This window comes from Lactuca sativa, chromosome 3 (assembly GCF_002870075.4).
Source record: "Lactuca sativa cultivar Salinas chromosome 3, Lsat_Salinas_v11, whole genome shotgun sequence".
Classification (NCBI taxonomy): domain Eukaryota; kingdom Viridiplantae; phylum Streptophyta; class Magnoliopsida; order Asterales; family Asteraceae; genus Lactuca; species Lactuca sativa.
Window position 1 is genome coordinate 88,078,174 of NC_056625.2, and position 20,330 is coordinate 88,098,503.

At 42.1% G+C, this 20,330-nt stretch overlaps 1 protein-coding gene across 2 annotated transcripts; it reads left to right on the plus strand.

Annotated features, from left to right (window-relative positions):
- The first annotated feature begins 12,922 nt into the window (after positions 1-12,922).
- LOC111911360 (uncharacterized) lies at positions 12,923-18,166 on the plus strand. 2 transcript variants are annotated; one of them, XM_023907151.3, is made up of 14 exons: positions 12,923-13,217; positions 13,310-13,490; positions 13,586-13,637; positions 14,361-14,430; positions 14,571-14,724; positions 15,232-15,265; positions 15,521-16,035; positions 16,129-16,177; positions 16,247-16,363; positions 16,484-16,588; positions 16,674-16,765; positions 16,873-17,026; positions 17,104-17,389; positions 17,821-18,166. In XM_023907151.3, the coding sequence occupies exons 2-13, from the start codon at positions 13,312-13,314 to the stop codon at positions 17,377-17,379; spliced, it is 1,797 nt and encodes a 598-aa protein (XP_023762919.1). In that variant the 5' UTR covers positions 12,923-13,217; positions 13,310-13,311; the 3' UTR covers positions 17,380-17,389; positions 17,821-18,166. The 2 variants fall into 2 exon arrangements, with proteins under 2 accessions (XP_023762919.1, XP_023762918.1); XM_023907150.3 differs by lacking the exon at positions 17,821-18,166 and having other exon boundaries at positions 12,924-13,217; positions 17,104-17,595.
- Positions 18,167-20,330: the final 2,164 nt, after the last annotated feature.

Genomic DNA, 20,330 nt, shown 5'->3' on the forward strand with positions numbered 1-20,330 from the left:
TGAGTAAGACTCAAAGTCCAAGTACCGAAGCTGAGATAGCAGAAATGAGCCGAGTACCATACGCTTCCGCAGTTGGCTCAATCATGTACGCTATGACTTGTACTCGCCCTGATGTAGCCTTCGCTTTGAGCATGGTTAGCAGATATCAAGGGAATCCTGGCAAAGCACATTGGATTGCGGTGAAGAATATCCTTAAGTACCTTCGGAGGACGAAGGAATGGTTCTTAGTCCTCGGAGGGAGTGATGACTTGAAGGTGCGAAGGTATAGTGACGCCAGTTTTCAGACCGACAGGGACAATTACCGTTCGCAGTTGGGCTGGGTCTTTACCCTAAATGGAGGAGCAGTGACATGGAAGAGTTCCAAGCAGGAAACCGTAGCTGATTCAACGTGCGAATCAGAGTACATTGCAGCGAGCGAAGCGTCGAAGGAGGCGATATGGCTAAAGAACTTCATCGGTGATCTTGGAGTCGTACCTGCCATAAAGGAGCCAATGGAGATTTTCTGTGATAACGAAGGTGCGGTTGCCTTAACCAAGGAACCGAGGGATCATGGTAGATCAAGACATATCGACAAAAAATATCACTTCATCAGACATCGTGTAGAAGAAGGACAACTCGTAGTGTAACACCAAGATTTCCAAAAATAAAATTTTCATTTAAATAATCAATTTAATATTAAAAACACTTGTTTAAAATCTTATTCACATTCGAATTACAAAACATAGTTTCATTTTCATTATAATAGAAGACCAGGATCCTCCAAAACACAACTCTTTCTTCGGTGTGTACAATCGAACCGTTGCCATCCCGCGTTACTGTAAGAACCTGAAACAACATAACATAAACAACGTAAGCACGAAGCTTAGTGAGTTCCCCAATATACCTTACGCACATACGCCTTCCGGCCCGGACCTTTCGGTCCACATAACATTGCCTTCCGGCCCGGACCTATCGGTCCACATAACATTGCCTTCCGGCCCGGACCTTTCGGTCCATAATATATATCGCCTTCCGGCCCATACACATATATAACACATAATACAAATACTCTAACACATAAAGCACATATATCATATATCATACCTGACCTTTCTGTCACATAATACCTTGCCTTCCGGCCCATATATAAGCATGTATATCACGCGTAGCAGCTAACTTTCCATTTATAGCATATAAACATAACACATAACATACTTGACCTTCCGATCACACAATCAAACCCTTCCGGGTGAGGTATAGTGAGAAGACTCACCTCGCGGACACTGGAAGATAGCAACTCCTAAAATCCCTTGCACTTGATCCTCCGAGCTACAAGCTCCCTGTAACATCATATATCCCTTATTAATACTTCTATCTTCCACGTTAACTGGCCCTAAGAAATCACCCCAGTCAACTCTGGTCAACAGTCCATTGTCAGCTCGACTGGACTCGGCGAGTTCCCTGGCGACTCGGCGAGTCTGGTCGTCCTTCAATCCTCTAAGATTCCCCTTCTACTCGTCGAGTATCCTCTTTGAATCGACGAGTCACTCCTGGAAGAATCGCGGGGCCACCCCGACTCCACTCGCCGAGTCTGAAGAACAACTCGGCGAGTCCCAGTGAATCTTCAAGCTACTCGCCGAGTCTGATCATCCGACTCGGCGAGTCCACGCCATGCAGTCGATCAAACTGCTTCCTGAGATACATATTATCCCGAATATACAAACATAGGACCTTCTGGACCTCTAAGGGGTACTAATACAGGGTTATAAACGTTGGATAACAACACAACAATCCATCTAATCTCCAAATGGGTTTCACAAACCCTAAATCCATGCACACATTCACATAACAGAAAATAATCCGAAAGGTTACCTGAATCATGCACTCTCAGTGTCCCCAAGCCTCAAAACGTGATTCCCTTGCTGTCCCATTAGCCAAAACCTTCTCCTTCTTGGACAATAACTTCCTCAAATCACCAATGATCTTCAATCCTTGCTCTAGCCGCCCCAGTCGCCTAGGGTTCTCCCCAATCGATCAAAAGTCGTGAAATGACGGCATAATAACCCTTATATACGACCCAATGCTGAACGGCTAGGGTTCCTGCTGAACAGCGTCGACTCGCCGAGTCTATACCTGGACTCGTCGAGTCCAGTCGCGAACCCGCGACCAAATCTGCGACCCTACTCGGCGAGTCTGGCTCCAACTCGCCGAGTCTCCCCTTTAAAACACCCCCAAAATGCAACTTAGCAATACTTGAGATTTTGGGCTGTTACAATTCTCCCCCACTAGAATCAGACTTCGCCCTCGAAGTCTCACTCTGAAATTAGCTCTGGATGCTGCCACTGAACTAACACCAGAGGTATCCCCTTGCTCCTCAGAACCTCGATCTTCCGATCTCCGACGGCCACTGGCCTCTCGACGTAACACAGGCTCGCATCCACCTAATCGTTCTCCAGCAGAACCACTGCTGACCCATCCGCTATACACCTCTTCAACTGCGACACATACCAGTGTCATGGATCCGTCCCAATTCCGTTGACAGCTCCAAACGACAGGCCACTCTTCCTACCTTCGCATCTTCACGAAAAGACCCAACATACCGGGGCCCCCCATTTACCCCTCTTCCTAAATCGAAGCACCCCGTCAGAAATACGAAGTTGCTGACCTGAATCACATGCTCGTAACGGCGTCTGCCTGCATAACTTTCCTGCTAACTCTAGACGATCACTAACTCTCTTTAACCTGCTGAGTCTGCTTTGTCAACTAAAGTACGAACTCTGAACTGCTCATCACTCTCCGAAATCGGAAATTACCCAAGACGCACTCTGCTCCAAATCTCAACGATCACTCAACCCATAAGGGTTAGGAAACCCTGAACCACCGGATCCCCGATCCAAAGCCCACTTTGCCCATTCCGGACCGACTGAGAGGTCCGTCCTCCCTCTCAGATCAACTCTCACAAGTTCCCTCTTGCCATCACATACACCTACTGAACTAGTCCCTACACCCGTAGGTGGAAAGACCCGATACACTGATGATATCCTCGAACATCTCCCAAGATGAACTACTACATCCACCCTACACTCTGATCAGATTCACACTGAGAATTTAAAATTTTCTCTCTCCATGCATCCCTTCTGAGCCTCAACAGACATCCCAACCGGATGGGTTCCTACTCCACTGCCGCGAACACGATGCTCAAAACCATACTCGAAATACTCTAACCATAACTCTGCTCTGCAGCTTTCACTTTCGTGAACTTGCACCCCCTTCGGAGTTACATACCCTCCTCTTTTCCTTTTCCACGGAACTCTCTTGAACCTAATGCCACTCCAACCGGTGCCACGGTGCTCGCCCCAAGCGACACCACCCTTTTTGCGTAACCGCTATCCACATACTCTGGTTCTCATTACAGGGGCTCTCAATCCCATGCACTCTCTCCACTCATCAAAATTACTGCCTCCGCTAAACAAGATCAATAACCCGGGGCCAGACCTTCCAATGCAATCACACTGCAACATACGCGATCCGCAAATCTCAAACTAATCCAGCAATACCAACAGAGTCTCCAGTATGACTGGACCGACTCTCATAACACATACTAGCCACTCGAGGCTATATCTCTGTGGGTCCGTACACCCAAACTCTGCGAACCCTCAGGTTCTAACTCTGGGAACCTTCCGGTTCCAGCTCTAGAAATATGCACAACATAATCCCGTGGGATTAATGCAGTACAACCCATCACGTACCTCAAACGTACCAATACTCTGATCGCAAAATTCCGATTACTTACTCAAGCTTGATCCCGACCTCCTCTCAGGCCTCCACAATCAAATGCCCTAGGTCTGTATCTCGCCCCGCATACTCAACACTCGCTCTCGTCGGCCTATACTTTGCGCTGACAAACACTGCTGAATCCCAACAGCTAAGTACCCTTACGTACTCATCGATCTCCCGGAGAATTTTACAATTCTCCCCCACTAAAGCACTGACTAAATGCCACCGATCGTCACTAACGACCTTTCAGAACCATCCTGCACAAAGAGAACATTTACCCACTGACTGCTTCCCACAAGCGTAAGCAACCCTCAGCAAAACACATCTCCTCCCTGATCAATCCGCTCAAAAGAATCCGATCTTTCAATTATCCTCTCCACAACTGCAGATGCTACCCGTCATTCAACCCAGTGCCTCGTCTCCACTATCAACCCTCACGAATGATGACCAACGGAATTCCCAAGCAATAACCCATAACCAAACCCACAACCTGCCAAAGGTTGAATATCGCATCGAAAACCGCACAAGGCTACCGACACCAAAACACCCAACTATAACTATATCAAACCATCAGGGAACAACGAATGCCAAGCGAAAACCTGAAGCACCAATCCATAACCATGCCAAACCCGCGAAACAACGAATACCGCATCGAAATCCACACCAGACACCAGCACAAACAATACGCCACAATCAACGCAAGCTACTCAAGACATCAAGAGAGCATCATACCCGCAGCTGCCTCCGGCACTGCTCCGTCTCCCTCTGCCGCAAGCCGATAAGCACGACCTTGAGCCCTTGGGCTCGGCTCCATCCTGTCCTCCTCCTGAACTCCTCAAGGTGGCCGATGCTAGAGCCTGCACCGGTCCTGCAGGAACTGTGCACGGTTGACCCTCAAATGTCCAACCTGCCGACACTGATAACAAATCCTGAAATCCCGAATTGGCACTGACTGCCGACAATCCCGTGCACCATGCCTCTCCTTTCCGCACTTGCGGCATGCACCACTGGGCCAACAAGCTTCGGTGCCATCTCTCTCACACTTCCCACAAGTGTGACCGCTCCGATCCCCCATTCTAACGTCTACGGTCATGGACCGTTTCGGCGCCGACTGCGACTGCATCGGGGCCTGCCTCATCTCACGCTACTGCAACTCAACCTCTAACTCACGCCACATGGCGGCCTCCTGCGATACCAACACGGTCTCGCGTCTCTGCGCAGACACGAACTGTCTGATACCCCCCTTGAGCATACTCAGATATCGGGCATCTGAGCCTGCTCCGAAGCGAACTCAGGGCAAAACATCGCCCTCCTAATAAACATCCTGGTGCTCTCAGTCACCGACTCCAAATCCTGCTTCAGCTTAAGGAATTTCCGAGCCAATTTCTCCTTTTCATCCCGCGGAACATAGCGAGTACTGAACATCCCTCTGAATTGATCCCATGAAACCGCAGCCCTCTGCGCATCGGAAAATGACCTCGTGGTCAATCTCCACCAATCCTTCGCCCCGAGCCTCAACAGGTTCAGAGCACACCCCACCCTCTGATCAGCAGGGCATAAACTCGTGGAGAAACACCCCTCCATGTCCGATAACCATCTCATAGCAACAATCGAGTCCTGAACTCCATCGAATGTGGGAGGCTTCGCATAATAGAAGTCCCGATACTGAAAACCCCGACTAGCCCCTTTCTTTGCCGTTGCTACAGCTGCTGTAACCGCCGCGGCAGCCGTCTCTGCGAAAGCCGCATATCGCTCATCAAACTACTTCAATCATAGTGGTCCTGATCGACCCAAACAATTCTGGCGACTCAGCCCGCAACAATGCAGCAACCTCATCACGCCGGATCTCGCGAATCCTCGCATCCCGCTCGCTCATGCTCGTCCGATCGATAACCGGATAACAAGATAGCCACAAGCATCATCCACTACGAACCATGGTACTCATCCCATGACATCCCTCCTCAACATGCTTCGGTGTATGGTACCTGAACCATAGCACCACTCCTCAATCTGCTCCAATGTATAGCACTCGAACCACAACATCTATCTCAAACTGTTCCGATGTATGGTGCCCTGACCATAACATCACTCTGTATCCGCTCCGATGTATGGTATTTGAACCATAACATCACTCCTCAATCTGTTCCTTAGGACCTTCAGAATGCCCCCTGTATCAAGTATGGGTCCTCTGCTTTCAGTAGTACGGGCCCATACTACCTGCCACATCTACCCATACTTTCCACACGGACCATCCCAGAGTTCCTAAGTAGCTGATAAACCTGCTCTTTCACCCATCTCATCGCGCGTGCTCGCTTTCCAGCGAAATCCTCTACTCTACCAACGCACTCATTTGGCTAGGTTTACTCCCTAGTCCCTTCCGCTGTCCTCCCACTTCTTTGCTATCAGCTGCTGAAGAGTTCCTAATGATGCCAGCCCTCTACCTCCTGAGTATCGTCATACTCACTTAGTAGCTGACTCCCATCATCGACAACTCCACAAAGCACAAAGCAAGCAGCATTCGAGCATTGAAGCATACATAGGACTCCCCATCTGTGGTAGCTCCACCTTCTCGGCTCATCCTCGGAAGTACCTCTGTACCCCGTAGCTTTACCCCTTGTGCGTTCTAACTAGATACTCTCACTCATCACATACACACAAAAGCATAACGCACATATAACAGCAAACCCTAGACTAAGGCATCACAAATCAGGCCACTCTAGTCCTAAGATGCGAATTACCTAGCCTGTCTCTAGCATGCAATAATGTCTCATAAAGTGCATAATAGATATTTCATAATACAAAAGTAAGGGTATTTTGGGAAATCACCGTTTGGCTCTGGCTGATTGTACACACTGCTCTTTCTTGCTTTCTCTTTGAACTCTTATTCACTTTTAGAAAACCATTTATTTGGAAAACTTTTTCTTACTTCCTCAGTTTGAGTCCAGATTTACCCGTAGGCGCGTCCGAATCCCTCAAACCAAGGCTCTGATACCAATTTGTAACACCAAGATTTCCAAAAATAAAATTTTCATTTAAATAATCAATTTAATATTAAAAACACTTGTTTAAAATCTTATTCACATTCGAATTACAAAACATAGTTTCATTTTCATTATAATAGAAGACCAGGATCCTCCAAAACACAACTCTTTCTTCGGTGTGTACAATCGAACCGTTGCCATCCCGCGTTACTGTAAGAACCTGAAACAACATAACATAAACAACGTAAGCACGAAGCTTAGTGAGTTCCCCAATATACCTTACGCACATACGCCTTCCGGCCCGGACCTTTCGGTCCACATAACATTGCCTTCCGGCCCGGACCTATCGGTCCACATAACATTGCCTTCCGGCCCGGACCTTTCGGTCCATAATATATATCGCCTTCCGGCCCATACACATATATAATACATAATACAAATACTCTAACACATAAAGCACATATATCATATATCATACCTGACCTTTCTGTCACATAATACCTTGCCTTCCGGCCCATATATAAGCATGTATATCACGCGTAGCAGCTAACTTTCCATTTATAGCATATAAACATAACACATAACATACTTGACCTTCCGGTCACACAATCAAACCCTTCCGGGTGAGGTATAGTGAGAAGACTCACCTCGCGGACACTGGAAGATAGCAACTCCTAAAATCCCTTGCACTTGATCCTCCGAGCTACAAGCTCCCTGTAACATCATATATCCCTTATTAATACTTCTATCTTCCACGTTAACTGGCCCTAAGAAATCACTCCAGTCAACTCTGGTCAACAGTCCATTGTCAGCTCGACTGGACTCGGCGAGTTCCCTGGCGACTCGGCGAGTCTGGTCGTCCTTCAATCCTCTAAGATTCCCCTTCTACTCGTCGAGTATCCTCTTTGACTCGACGAGTCACTCCTGGAAGAATCGCGGGGCCACCCCGACTCCACTCGCCGAGTCTGAAGAACAACTCGGCGAGTCCCAGTGAATCTTCAAGCTACTCGCCGAGTCTGATCATCCGACTCGGCGAGTCCACGCCATGCAGTCGATCAAACTGCTTCCTGAGATACATATTATCCCGAATATACAAACATAGGACCTTCTGGACCTCTAAGGGGTACTAATACAGGGTTATAAACGTTGGATAACAACACAACAATCCATCTAATCTCCAAATGGGTTTCACAAACCCTAAATCCATGCACACATTCACATAACAGAAAATAATCCGAAAGGTTACCTGAATCATGCACTCTCAGTGTCCCCAAGCCTCAAAACGTGATTCCCTTGCTGTCCCATTAGCCAAATCCTTCTCCTTCTTGGACAATAACTTCCTCAAATCACCAATGATCTTCAATCCTTGCTCTAGCCGCCCCAGTCGCCTAGGGTTCTCCCCAATCGATCAAAAGTCGTGAAATGACGGCATAATAACCCTTATATACGACCCAATGCTGAACGGCTAGGGTTCCTGCTGAACAGCGTCGACTCGCCGAGTCTATACCTGGACTCGTCGAGTCCAGTCGCGAACCCGCGACCAAATCTGCGACCCTACTCGGCGAGTCTGGCTCCAACTCGCCGAGTCTCCCCTTTAAAACACCCCCAAAATGCAACTTAGCAATACTTGAGATTTTGGGCTGTTACAATTCTCCCCCACTAGAATCAGACTTCGCCCTCGAAGTCTCACTCTGAAATTAGCTCCGGATGCTGCCACTGAACTAACACCAGAGGTATCCCCTTGCTCCTCAGAACCTCGATCTTCCGATCTCTGACGGCCACTGGCCTCTCGACGTAACACAGGCTCGCATCCACCTAATCGTTCTCCAGCAGAACCACTGCTGACCCATCCGCTATACACCTCTTCAACTGCGACACATACCAGTGTCATGGATCCGTCCCAATTCCGTTGACAGCTCCAAACGACAGGCCACTCTTCCTACCTTCGCATCTTCACGAAAAGACCCAACATACCGGGGCCCCCCATTTACCCCTCTTCCTAAATCGAAGCACCCCGTCAGAAATACAAAGTTGCTGACCTGAATCACATGCTCGTAACGGCGTCTGCCTGCATAACTTTCCTGCTAACTCTAGACGATCACTAACTCTCTTTAACCTGCTGAGTCTGCTTTGTCAACTAAAGTACGAACTCTGAACTGCTCATCACTCTCCGAAATCGGAAATTACCCAAGACGCACTCTGCTCCAAATCTCAACGATCACTCAACCCATAAGGGTTAGGAAACCCTGAACCACCGGATCCCCGATCCAAAGCCCACTTTGCCCATTCCGGACCGACTGAGAGGTCCGTCCTCCCTCTCAGATCAACTCTCACAAGTTCCCTCTTGCCATCACATACACCTACTGAACTAGTCCCTACACCCGTAGGTGGAAAGACCCGATACACTGATGATATCCTCGAACATCTCCCAAGATGAACTACTACATCCACCCTACACTCTGATCAGATTCACACTGAGAATTTAAAATTTTCTCTCTCCATGCATCCCTTCTGAGCCTCAACAGACATCCCAACCGGATGGGTTCCTACTCCACTGCCGCGAACACGATGCTCAAAACCATACTCGAAATACTCTAACCATAACTCTGCTCTGCAGCTTTCACTTTCGTGAACTTGCACCCCCATTCGGAGTTACATACCCTCCTCTTTTCCTTTTCCACGGAACTCTCTTGAACCTAATGCCACTCCAACCGGTGCCACGGTGCTCGCCCCAAGCGACACCACCCTTTTTGCGTAACCGCTATCCACATACTCTGGTTCTCATTACAGGGGCTCTCAATCCCATGCACTCTCTCCACTCATCAAAATTACTGCCTCCGCTAAACAAGATCAATAACCCGGGGCCAGACCTTCCAATGCAATCACACTGCAACATACGCGATCCGCAAATCTCAAACTAATCCAGCAATACCAACAGAGTCTCCAGTATGACTGGACCGACTCTCATAACACATACTAGCCACTCGAGGCTATATCTCTGTGGGTCCGTACACCCAAACTCTGCGAACCCTCAGGTTCTAACTCTGGGAACCTTCCGGTTCCAGCTCTAGAAATATGCACAACATAATCCCGTGGGATTAATGCAGTACAACCCATCACGTACCTCAAACGTACCAATACTCTGATCGCAAAATTCCGATTACTTACTCAAGCTTGATCCCGACCTCCTCTCAGGCCTCCACAATCAAATGCCCTAGGTCTGTATCTCGCCCCGCATACTCAACACTCGCTCTCGTCGGCCTATACTTTGCGCTGACAAACACTGCTGAATCCCAACAGCTAAGTACCCTTACGTACTCATCGATCTCCCGGAGAATTTTACAATTCTCCCCCACTAAAGCACTGACTAACTGCCACCGATCGTCACTAACGACCTTTCAGAACCATCCTGCACAAAGAGAACATTTACCCACTGACTGCTTCCCACAAGCGTAAGCAACCCTCAGCAAAACACATCTCCTCCCTGATCAATCCGCTCAAAAGAATCCGATCTTTCAATTATCCTCTCCACAACTGCAGATGCTACCCGTCATTCAACCCAGTGCCTCGTCTCCACTATCAACCCTCACGAACGATGACCAACGGAATTCCCAAGCAATAACCCATAACCAAACCCACAACCTGCCAAAGGTTGAATATCGCATCGAAAACCGCACAAGGCTACCGGCACCAAAACACCCAACTATAACTATATCAAACCATCAGGGAACAACGAATGCCAAGCGAAAACCTGAAGCACCAATCCATAACCATGCCAAACCCGCGAAACAACGAATACCGCATCGAAATCCACACCAGACACCAGCACAAACAATACGCCACAATCAACGCAAGCTACTCAAGACATCAAGAGAGCATCATACCCGCAGCTGCCTCCGGCACTGCTCCGTCTCCCTCTGCCGCAAGCCGATAAGCACGACCTTGAGCCCTTGGGCTCGGCTCCATCCTGTCCTCCTCCTGAACTCCTCAAGGTGGCCGATGCTAGAGCCTGCACCGGTCCTGCAGGAACTGTGGACGGTTGACCCTCAAATGTCCAACCTGCCGACACTGATAACAAATCCTGAAATCCCGAATTGGCACTGACTGCCGACAATCCCGTGCACCATGCCTCTCCTTTCCGCACTTGCGGCATGCACCACTGGGCCAACAAGCTCCGGTGCCATCTCTCTCACACTTCCCACAAGTGTTTTGAGCATTGGAACAAACCCGCGCTTGCTGGAATCACCTTATGGAATAAGATATAAAAGGGTGATTGCAAGACGATAATATCATATAGTCTTAAAACCTAGATATATGGTTTGTTATTTGTTAATTGGTTGTACATTGATAATGCGAAAACGCATCAGTAACTCGGTGTTATAAAACGCATTGTTGTGTATAGTTGGTTAATGAATAAGTAAATGCATATAAGTCGAAGTTTATCTGTAACTTTTATCTAAGAAGGTAAAAGCGATATCTCGGCCGTTCGATGATTTGATTTGACTTATGTGTCGGGCCCGGTCAGAACTGAATTGATGTGTTCGATTAAGTTCTATGTCAAATAAATCAGAGATCGAGAAACCTAAATGCTTGACTAACCATTCCATAGGATTGTCAGCATGATATCTAACAGATGACTGTACGTTCCCTTATCTAAAGGACAAGATTGATTAGATCAGAGTTTGACAGCGTCTTTGAGAGCTACGATTGCAAACCAAATTGTACTTGTATAGTTACTAGACTTATCCAAGTGGGAGACTGTTGGAATAGTGTCTAAGGCTGTAACTATATTAGTCAAGTATTTGATCCGGTTGTGCATAGTCCTTTTGGGTTGCCTTCACCATAGCAACTTGATAGGATGATTTAATAAGAGAGAGTAAATATTATTAATATATTATGGGAATAATATAATGAATAATATATTGTTATTTGATTAATATAAGTCATAGAATTAATTAGAATTAATTTGGTGACTTAAAGAGATTAATTAAATAAAGGGGTATAAACTGTCAATTGTTTGATAGTTAAACTTTAGACTGTAAATCCATTTGGATATGGTATGGACGAATTCTAAGAGATTTAGGATAGCTAAAATCGTCCATATGATTATCTTAGGAATGGATTTGGATAGCCTTAAGAGAAGATTATCTGATAGGGACTTATCTGTAATCCATAAGGAGTCTACAAGTATAAATAGACCCTATGGCTTATGGAATTCGACACTTAACCTAAAGTAAGGAACCTCTGGTCGAATTCCTCCCCTCTCCTCTCTCCTAAATCATCTTCCTTGCTATTGGTGTTTGTAAGCCATTAGAGGAGTGACATTTGTGACTCTAGAAGCTCCAAGACAACAAGGTCAACAAGGAATTCAAAGGTATGATTCTAGATCTGTTTCAATGTTGTTATTTAGCCTAAATAGTTATTAGAAGTCTTGGATTCAAAGCATGTTTAATTAGAAAGCCTAGATCCGAGCATTAGGGTTTTGCATGCGCACATAGGAAAGTTCTTATGGCTAAAACCCATCAATAAGATGTAGCAGCCCTCCTTTCTTTATTGCAATAAATAAATGGTAATGAAAGGAGAAAGTGACATTCCTATTTTTTCTTTTAATATATGTATTTTCATAACATTTTCTTCTCATTCTGTAAGCACATAGAATAACAGAAACACCAAATAAAACCCCATATTTTCCTTTTGTTTGATAATTTATATATGTTTGTAGTTTTTGGATGATTGATAATTTAAGAGGAACACCCTAAAAAATTCCTGGCTTTGCCCCTGGTCATGGTGGAGGAGAAGAAAGAAGAGAGATTCAACATCTTCCTATCGAATTGGGATGCAAACCTCAGCATACCAAAAAAGCAGACATATATTTACTGAGCCACATCGACATTGACAAAGAGGGTGCTGAACCCGCTCCCCTCATTCTTAACCTATATATTTTTTATAAGAGCACACGGTATGAGTACCAACTGTGTTTTTGCCTATATGACACCTCTATAATGTGGTCATAACACCGTGAACACCACTTCCCCATTAGTGTCTCGTTTACATTATGACATCCTGCAACGGGGGAGTAAGCCAATCAAATAATTTTTCTACCTCTTCTTTTTTTTTCTCTAGTACCTGGTATAGTTATACCATGTTACCATTTTTTTCTATTTTATGGTTAACTGACCCACTAAGAAAACCCTTTGCTCCGATATTTTTGGAACAAACAACCGGATTTAGTAAAAATTTCAAACAACTATTCATCCCCCTCCCCGAGTTTTGATCCCCAGTGTGTTCGCTCCCGTTTACCGCCCACCTCCCCCAACGTCCCCTCCGCATCTGTATCTGTGTGCGTTCTCACTCTCCCCATGACACCAGCGACGTGAACAGATTCCCACCACCACTACACCCACACCCACACCCACACACACTTCTCGGTCCATGCGAATAGACAGACCATACATTTTTTCTGGCGAGACTATTTCCAAGGTCACCTCCTTCTCGCGTCTCTCTAGTCTATATCTTATGCGCCTGCGTCGATTTCTAATCCTAATATTATCAAATTTAAAACATTGCTATAGGAATGACGGCTAATTGTCCTGCTATTGGGCTGATTGACGAACAAGTGAAATCTGAGGATGAACTACCCGTAGAAACCGAATGGTCAGAAGAGCACGATTGTGTTCCATTGAAGCAACGGTTGAAAATGCTACGCGCTACGGTTGTGTCGAGAAGCCAAAAGGAAATCTTGATACCGGCTAGGTAAGCCTTTTGGTTTGGAGTTGCTCGTACTTGTATTTGTTCTGATTTTCTGTTTCTGAGGGATTATTATCGACTGTTTGTTGTTATCGAGTCAGATCTCCGGTTGATGATTCTCTCAAGAAGGAAGATGATCTCTGTGACTCACTGGTAAGCTTAGTTTGCGTTGAAAGAAATCTGAAAATTGTTAAGGTCCATTAGAGTTTATTGTTGTACTTAGGCTTTCAGCAATAATCAATGCTTTCAGTTCAGTCATTGTCAATTGTTTAATGAAGTAGTTTTACAATACGATTATGAACTTCACAAAGTTTCCAGGAGGAGGAACTGCTATTGCCTTCCTCTTCAGATTTTTTTTTAGAAATCTCACAGCAAAGATATCAAGGGAAATTGGATATAACATGGCAACTCTGGTGTTCACAGATATAGATATTAAGTTAGACTTATAACATTTTGGCTTTTTGCTACATTATTGTTAGGGTTGAACCCTTTTTAACATCAAAAGGTTGATGACAAGACTTTGTAATATCTTACTGCTGTCAATCTGATTATTCATTAATCATGGACGCTCCTTGTGGTTCTTCTGCACTTCTCAGTAAATTCTTTTTCTAGTTATACTGCTATTACTGGTTTGTGCAGAATTGCAGTGCATATAGTCGTGAGTTTGCTATCATTTTCAATTCTTTGTGTTTTAGCTTATCAATAAAACCGTATCTGAACATTATTATGCATAGATCACCTATCATTTTATATGATCTCTATCGAACAATAACCAGTTTCTTTTTCATATTCTAGTTTCTTATATGATAACTGACAAGGTAATTGATGCTTTTATGTACATGTCACCTTTATTAAATTTGATAAGTTGACATACAGGGTTTTCATTCTGATCATGATGGGAGTGAAGGAAGGTCTGATGATGCCTCATTTGAACACATCCAACATGGTAAATCTTTACATGAAGTTACTCCCAAGTCTTTTCCTGTATTTTCCCATTTATGAATGTAGAGTGCTATAATTGGCATGTATATATATTTTACTATAATTGAGTATTTCCTCTAGTTAAATGCTGATATCATCTAACAGGCACAGTTCACAGTGTTGGGAGTTCTCTTCAAGACAGAATGCTTTCAGAGAAACTAGAAATAAAGTATAATGAGGATGTTGATAATTCTGAAGAGTTCCTTGAGGATCTTGATCATGTTGTGCTGAAGGAAAGACAGAGGATGCTGCTATCAAGGTCTTCCTCTATTTTTATGGTTTCCTTTCTTTTCATATGTGATTTTATTCCTGTAACTTAGGGGTTGTTTCTTTTCTACGCTGTATAAATCGTCTGAATGAGGCTAATTTACCTTTTTATCCTTACATTCCAAAAAACAAAAGTCACAATATTTGAACTTTTTAACATGAGAGGACAAATAGGTAAATGAACTTTTTAACATGAGAGGACAAATAGGTAAAGAGTTAGTGTCTTAATACATTAAGCTAGGTAACTAGGTTTTTTAGCTTAACCCATTAAGTAATTCTGTTCAGATTAAGTAAAAAAGAAACAGCCATGTATATCTGTTCAGGTTAAGTGCTTAACACATTAAGCTCATTAAGTCGAATAATAACATCCCCTTAACAAGCACAAACACTGATTTCCATGCCAACATTAGGTGTGTATTCATGTAGCCATTTTTTTTTCATTGCTGATGTCATCCACTTGCCTTTTTATTGTTCTTATAAATTTATACCTAATTTGCAGGGAACTGGTGGGGTCCACTGGGACATCCATGGAGGTAATTTTTGTTTTCTACACAACATCTAATGTCCTATGATTCAAACTTTAGATCTCTTTCTGTTTTTGTTGCTTATTAGATTTAGTTCACTATTTCATAGTATTACATTCACCCTATCATTCTATTTTGAGACATAAAAACTCTCAGCTTCTCTCTAAGTCTTTTCAAAACACATTGCATAAGCTCATTAATTTATCGAATAAAATGATCCTTACTTATATTTTTAATATCAGTTGCTAAATTTTCATGTTACAGAATAAGTTTTCAGACCCATGTACAAGTTCAGCTGACATGATCTTGCCCAATGCTCAAATAAAAAGTGGAGAAAGTGATGTTTCTGGTATAAGATCTCCAATAAGAAGAGAGAATGAAATCCTTGAAAAACAAGATGAAAGTGTTTCTACTTCTTGTGAGGCTAAAAAAATAACTGACTCACAAAACTACAAAAATGTTAAAGTTGAACCTTTAGATGATGATTTACAAAGTCCAAAAAAAGATGTTCCAGTTATCCCATGTTTGCATAACCAAATACCTGTAAAAAGTGAGCCTTTAAACAATGCTGAAATATTCCAAGATATAATAGATGACATGATGCTTGGAGATAGAATGAGATTACTAGCATCAAGAAAATTCCCCAAGAGTAGTTCTCATGAGACTTTTGAGAACCCAAGGGCATTTTCGTCTTTTGGCAATGACGATAAGCCCACTTCATCACAGTCTTCAATACCATTCCTACCGAAAAGACCACGCAAAAGAAGGAAAACTGCCACGTAAGTGTTTTTTTTTGTTTATAACTTTTTTAACTATTACATATGAAAAGTAATGGATTTATCATTTATACTTATTTTGATTAATAAATTCAGTGATTCGATTGAGAAAGCATTAGAGGAAGATGCTCCAGGACTCCTACAGGTAAATATTTGAAAGTAATTTTTTTTATATAAAATTTTGGTTGTTCATGGTTATTGTTTTATTTATTAGGTGTTAATTGAGAAAGGGGTTTTAGTTGATGAAATTAAACTTTATGGAGAAAATGAGGATGATGAAGCATTGGATATTGAAGAGAGTTTTTCAGAGCTTGAAGATGTGATAGAAAAGGTTTGCAAGAATTTCCATTATTCATTACCAGACCATAAAAGGAATATCCTAGGCATATTCCCTTTCTCTAACTTATACTATTAACTTTTTACTGAATTATTTCTTTGTTTACACACGCAGCTTTTCTCTCAAAGGCAGTCATTTTTAAAGTTTGGACCAATAAGGTGTGGTAAAGGTGAAAAAGCTAGTTATTGTTTAGCTTGCCTTATTTCACTTGTGGAACAGGTGATTTTCATTAAAGTTTTATTTATTTTCATAATATTTTTTTAATTAGTATTATATTTGAAATTTAATGTCATATATGTTGTAGGCACGATATCTACGTGTTCGAAAGTGGCCAGTTGAATGGGGTTGGTGCCGCGACCTCCAGTCTTTCATTTTCGTTTTCAAAAGACATAACAGGTTAAATTCAACAAATAGCAATGCACTTTCATTGACTATTTTATTATAACATATTTCTAATTAGCTGTAAAAGAAACTGAAATATTATAATTTTACTTGTTTTGTAGGATAGTGCTTGAACGCCCAGAATACGGATACGCAACATACTTCTTTGAATTAGTAGACACATTACCTGTAAATTGGCAGATCAAAAGATTGGTTACAACCATGAAGCTTACTAGCTGTAGCAGGATTACTCTCATCGAGAATCGACCATTAATTGTAACTCTCACTCTTTCAAATTTTTAATAAACATAAAATAAAAAATAGTAACGTTCTTTTGTTAATTGTGTTTTAAGGTTGGGAAGGATCTGAGTGAAGGTGAAGCGCGTGTGCTAATGGAATACGGATGGATTGCTGACAGTGGTTTGGGGACGATGTTAAATTATCGCGATAGAGTTGTTCATGATAGGAAAAACGAGAGTGAAAGCTCAGAGTGGAAGTCCAAGATTGGGAAGTTGCTTACAGATGGATACAATGGTGGAATAATTGTTCCAAATGATATTCCTAAAAAACTTATGGATTTTGATTTTAGTCACACTTACACCCCTGATGTTAAGTTGGAGGAGGAGTAATTAATTGAAGGTTAGTCAAAGTTTTGGAATTTTGTTATGTTTGTTTGTTTAAATGTTAGAGTTTTTAACTTTTTGAGAATCTGGATTAACTCGTGATAAGGGGAAATTTGTAATTAAGCTTTAGAAGGATTTCGAGAATGGGAGGTAAACAAATGGGATAATTGATTAGATTTAACAAGTTTTTGAATGCATTTTTTAAGCAAAATTCTAATGAAATATGTCATAAGAATCATAATTTGTTCACTATGGTTTTTTATTTTGTGAGCCTTGTTCAATTTTTGATTTTTCGATAAGACATAAGAGTGATGATAAGTTCAATTTAATACGGATCCATCATATATATTAATAAAAAATCCAAAGATAATAATAATTAAAAAAAGCGGTTTTTTGGGGGGTTTTTAATGCCAAGAATATTTATTAATTTCTTCGTATAAAATATAGGATGAGACCCGATTTTAACTGGGTCTGATTCACGTGACTTGTTATATAAGACTCAACGCACATAACTAGCTTATGAGTTGCGGAGACTGATTGTTTCTGGTGGGTGTGAGTGGTCCCCAACATCATAAATGGTGAAGAAGAAGAATATAAATATCGACCCCAAGGGTGATATTATGTTAGTTTCACATATATTATGTTAGTTTCACATATTGTCTAAGTTTTATTTGTTCGTATCTAGCTATATATGTAGAGCCTTAATGTAATTGTAAATCATTCCGATACCAATAATAAATCTCTCTAATTCGCATATGGGTGTAAAACGATTACGTGTGAACCACACAATTCTTTTGTCTATAGTTTTTCTTTGCATATTTTACTTGTGTGTTGATGTTTGAATACCCAACAAATTGCAAACTAATTAGGCCCAACTTGAGTACTAAAGCCAATTAGCTAAGCCAACGAGGTGCACATAAATAATAAAGCTTACTATACATTTTTATATATGAAAACCTCCATAAAAATCCCTAAACTTTGTTTCTATTAATGAAAAAGTCATCTCTGAATTTTTATTTACAATTAAACCTAAGATACTGGTAAACGTTAGCAAAATGGGTCTTAAACCCGATTAACACTAATGTTTACCGGTTTTCTGGGCTTAGTTGTAAATAAAAAATCTGAAATAGTTTTTTCGTTATACAACTAAGAGATTCTTTAACTTAATAGATTTTATTTCATTGCTGTTTAATACAATAAAATTACATAGAATAGAAGCTCGATAAATTAGTTTTGTAAAGGAATTGTTAATTGGGGTCGAATATGTCAATATGCCAAACCCCAGGGATTGAAGCTACCAATTTTGAAAAGTTGTTGTCTCCTATCCTGTTCAGCAGCAAACACATGTTGGTCGTCATCCTCTTTTAGGCCTGCATAATCGATTATTTGCGAAAGTAAAATGATTCCCAACTCTAAATACTTTAAGTCTTGATCGTTTGAAGCACGCTTCTCCCCTTTTCAACCCTATACCGACCGAAAAATGAGAGAGAATGAGGTGGTTCCGAGCTAGGGTTTTCAGAGAAATAAAAGGAGTTTGTGTTCGTTTCTTCGAATTTCTAGCTACCCCGAGGCACGTACCAGCTTTCCTTCGCCCCTAATATGATTCCCAGCCCTTTTCCGACGATATGGAGACCGGAGCTGCCTCTGGCAACCTTCAAACCATTAAAGTTCTCGTTTTTGTGGTTTCTATGTACTCGAATGTTTACAGCCGAGTTAATCAAGCTTTAGCGTTGTTAATCTCTTGCTAGTGATGTTATTGATCCCCCTTAACACTTAAGAGCAAGTATGGACAACTAGAACCAAGAAAACAACCTCAAATCACGTTAAAATCTTCATGTGCTCACTATTCTCGGGTTTTTTTGTTCTAAAATGTTTTCTGTCGAGTTTGATAAGTTATAGCCATGGTTAAGGTTGTTTCTAGGTCCCTTGGACACCTAGATACAAGATCGTGCTTTTGGAAAAAAGATTAGCCATCTTGAAATGCTCTCGGAGTTCCATTTTTGTGTGTTCATCGAGTTTTTAAGTATTGAATAAATCCTGATAGTTTTCGAGCTCTTGGAATTGTTTTGGATCTTGTGTAAGGTTGCTAGGACTAATACATTACTTCCTTGACTCATTTGGTCTTGTGTTGATGCCTTGAACCAGGAAACAACATCTCTTTATACTCGATTTTGTCACGAAAACTCTCCAACCGAAGAGCTTCATTTTGTGAATGCTTTTGGTCCATGAAATCTGAATTTAGCCAAGTCTCAATGTTAAAAGCATAATACACACACACACACACACACCATGTATTACAATTTTAGTTGGGTGTGAGTGTTTAAAACAAGAAGCAAGTCTCGGGTTCAGGTTATGTGTGTGTTTGATGTGTGTAAAGCTAAGAATGTGTTTGGAGTCATTCATGCCCTAATATTCGAATGAAAGGTGAATAAAAGTGAATAAGAAGTATATTATTAAGGTGAATAAAAGTGAATAAGAAGTATATTATTAAGGTGAATAAAAGTGAATAAGAAGTATATAGGCTAAGTAAGGATTACTTATATGATTGTAGGTGTTCGGGGAGCTAGACAATCCATCTTAGCCACTTCATTGGTTCTATCCTGTGTTTTTACCGCTCCAGGTGAGTTTTCATGAACTTACTTAATATATGGATTATGTGTTATATGCTGACTAGATGATACCCCTGATGGGTTTTAGCCAAAAGAACATCCTATGTGCTCATGCAAACCCTAATGCTTGGATCTAGGTTTCTCTATTGTACATGCAATGTATCCAAGACTTACAATCTTAGATCTAACATATTATAAACTGAAATTAGGGTTTAGAGAATTACCTTTGATTGTTATATAACAATAACAATCACATATCCTCCTTGTAATGACTTTAGAAAGCTTAGAGTCACAATTGTCACTCCTCTAATGGCTCACAAACACCAAGAGCAAGAGGATGAAGAATAA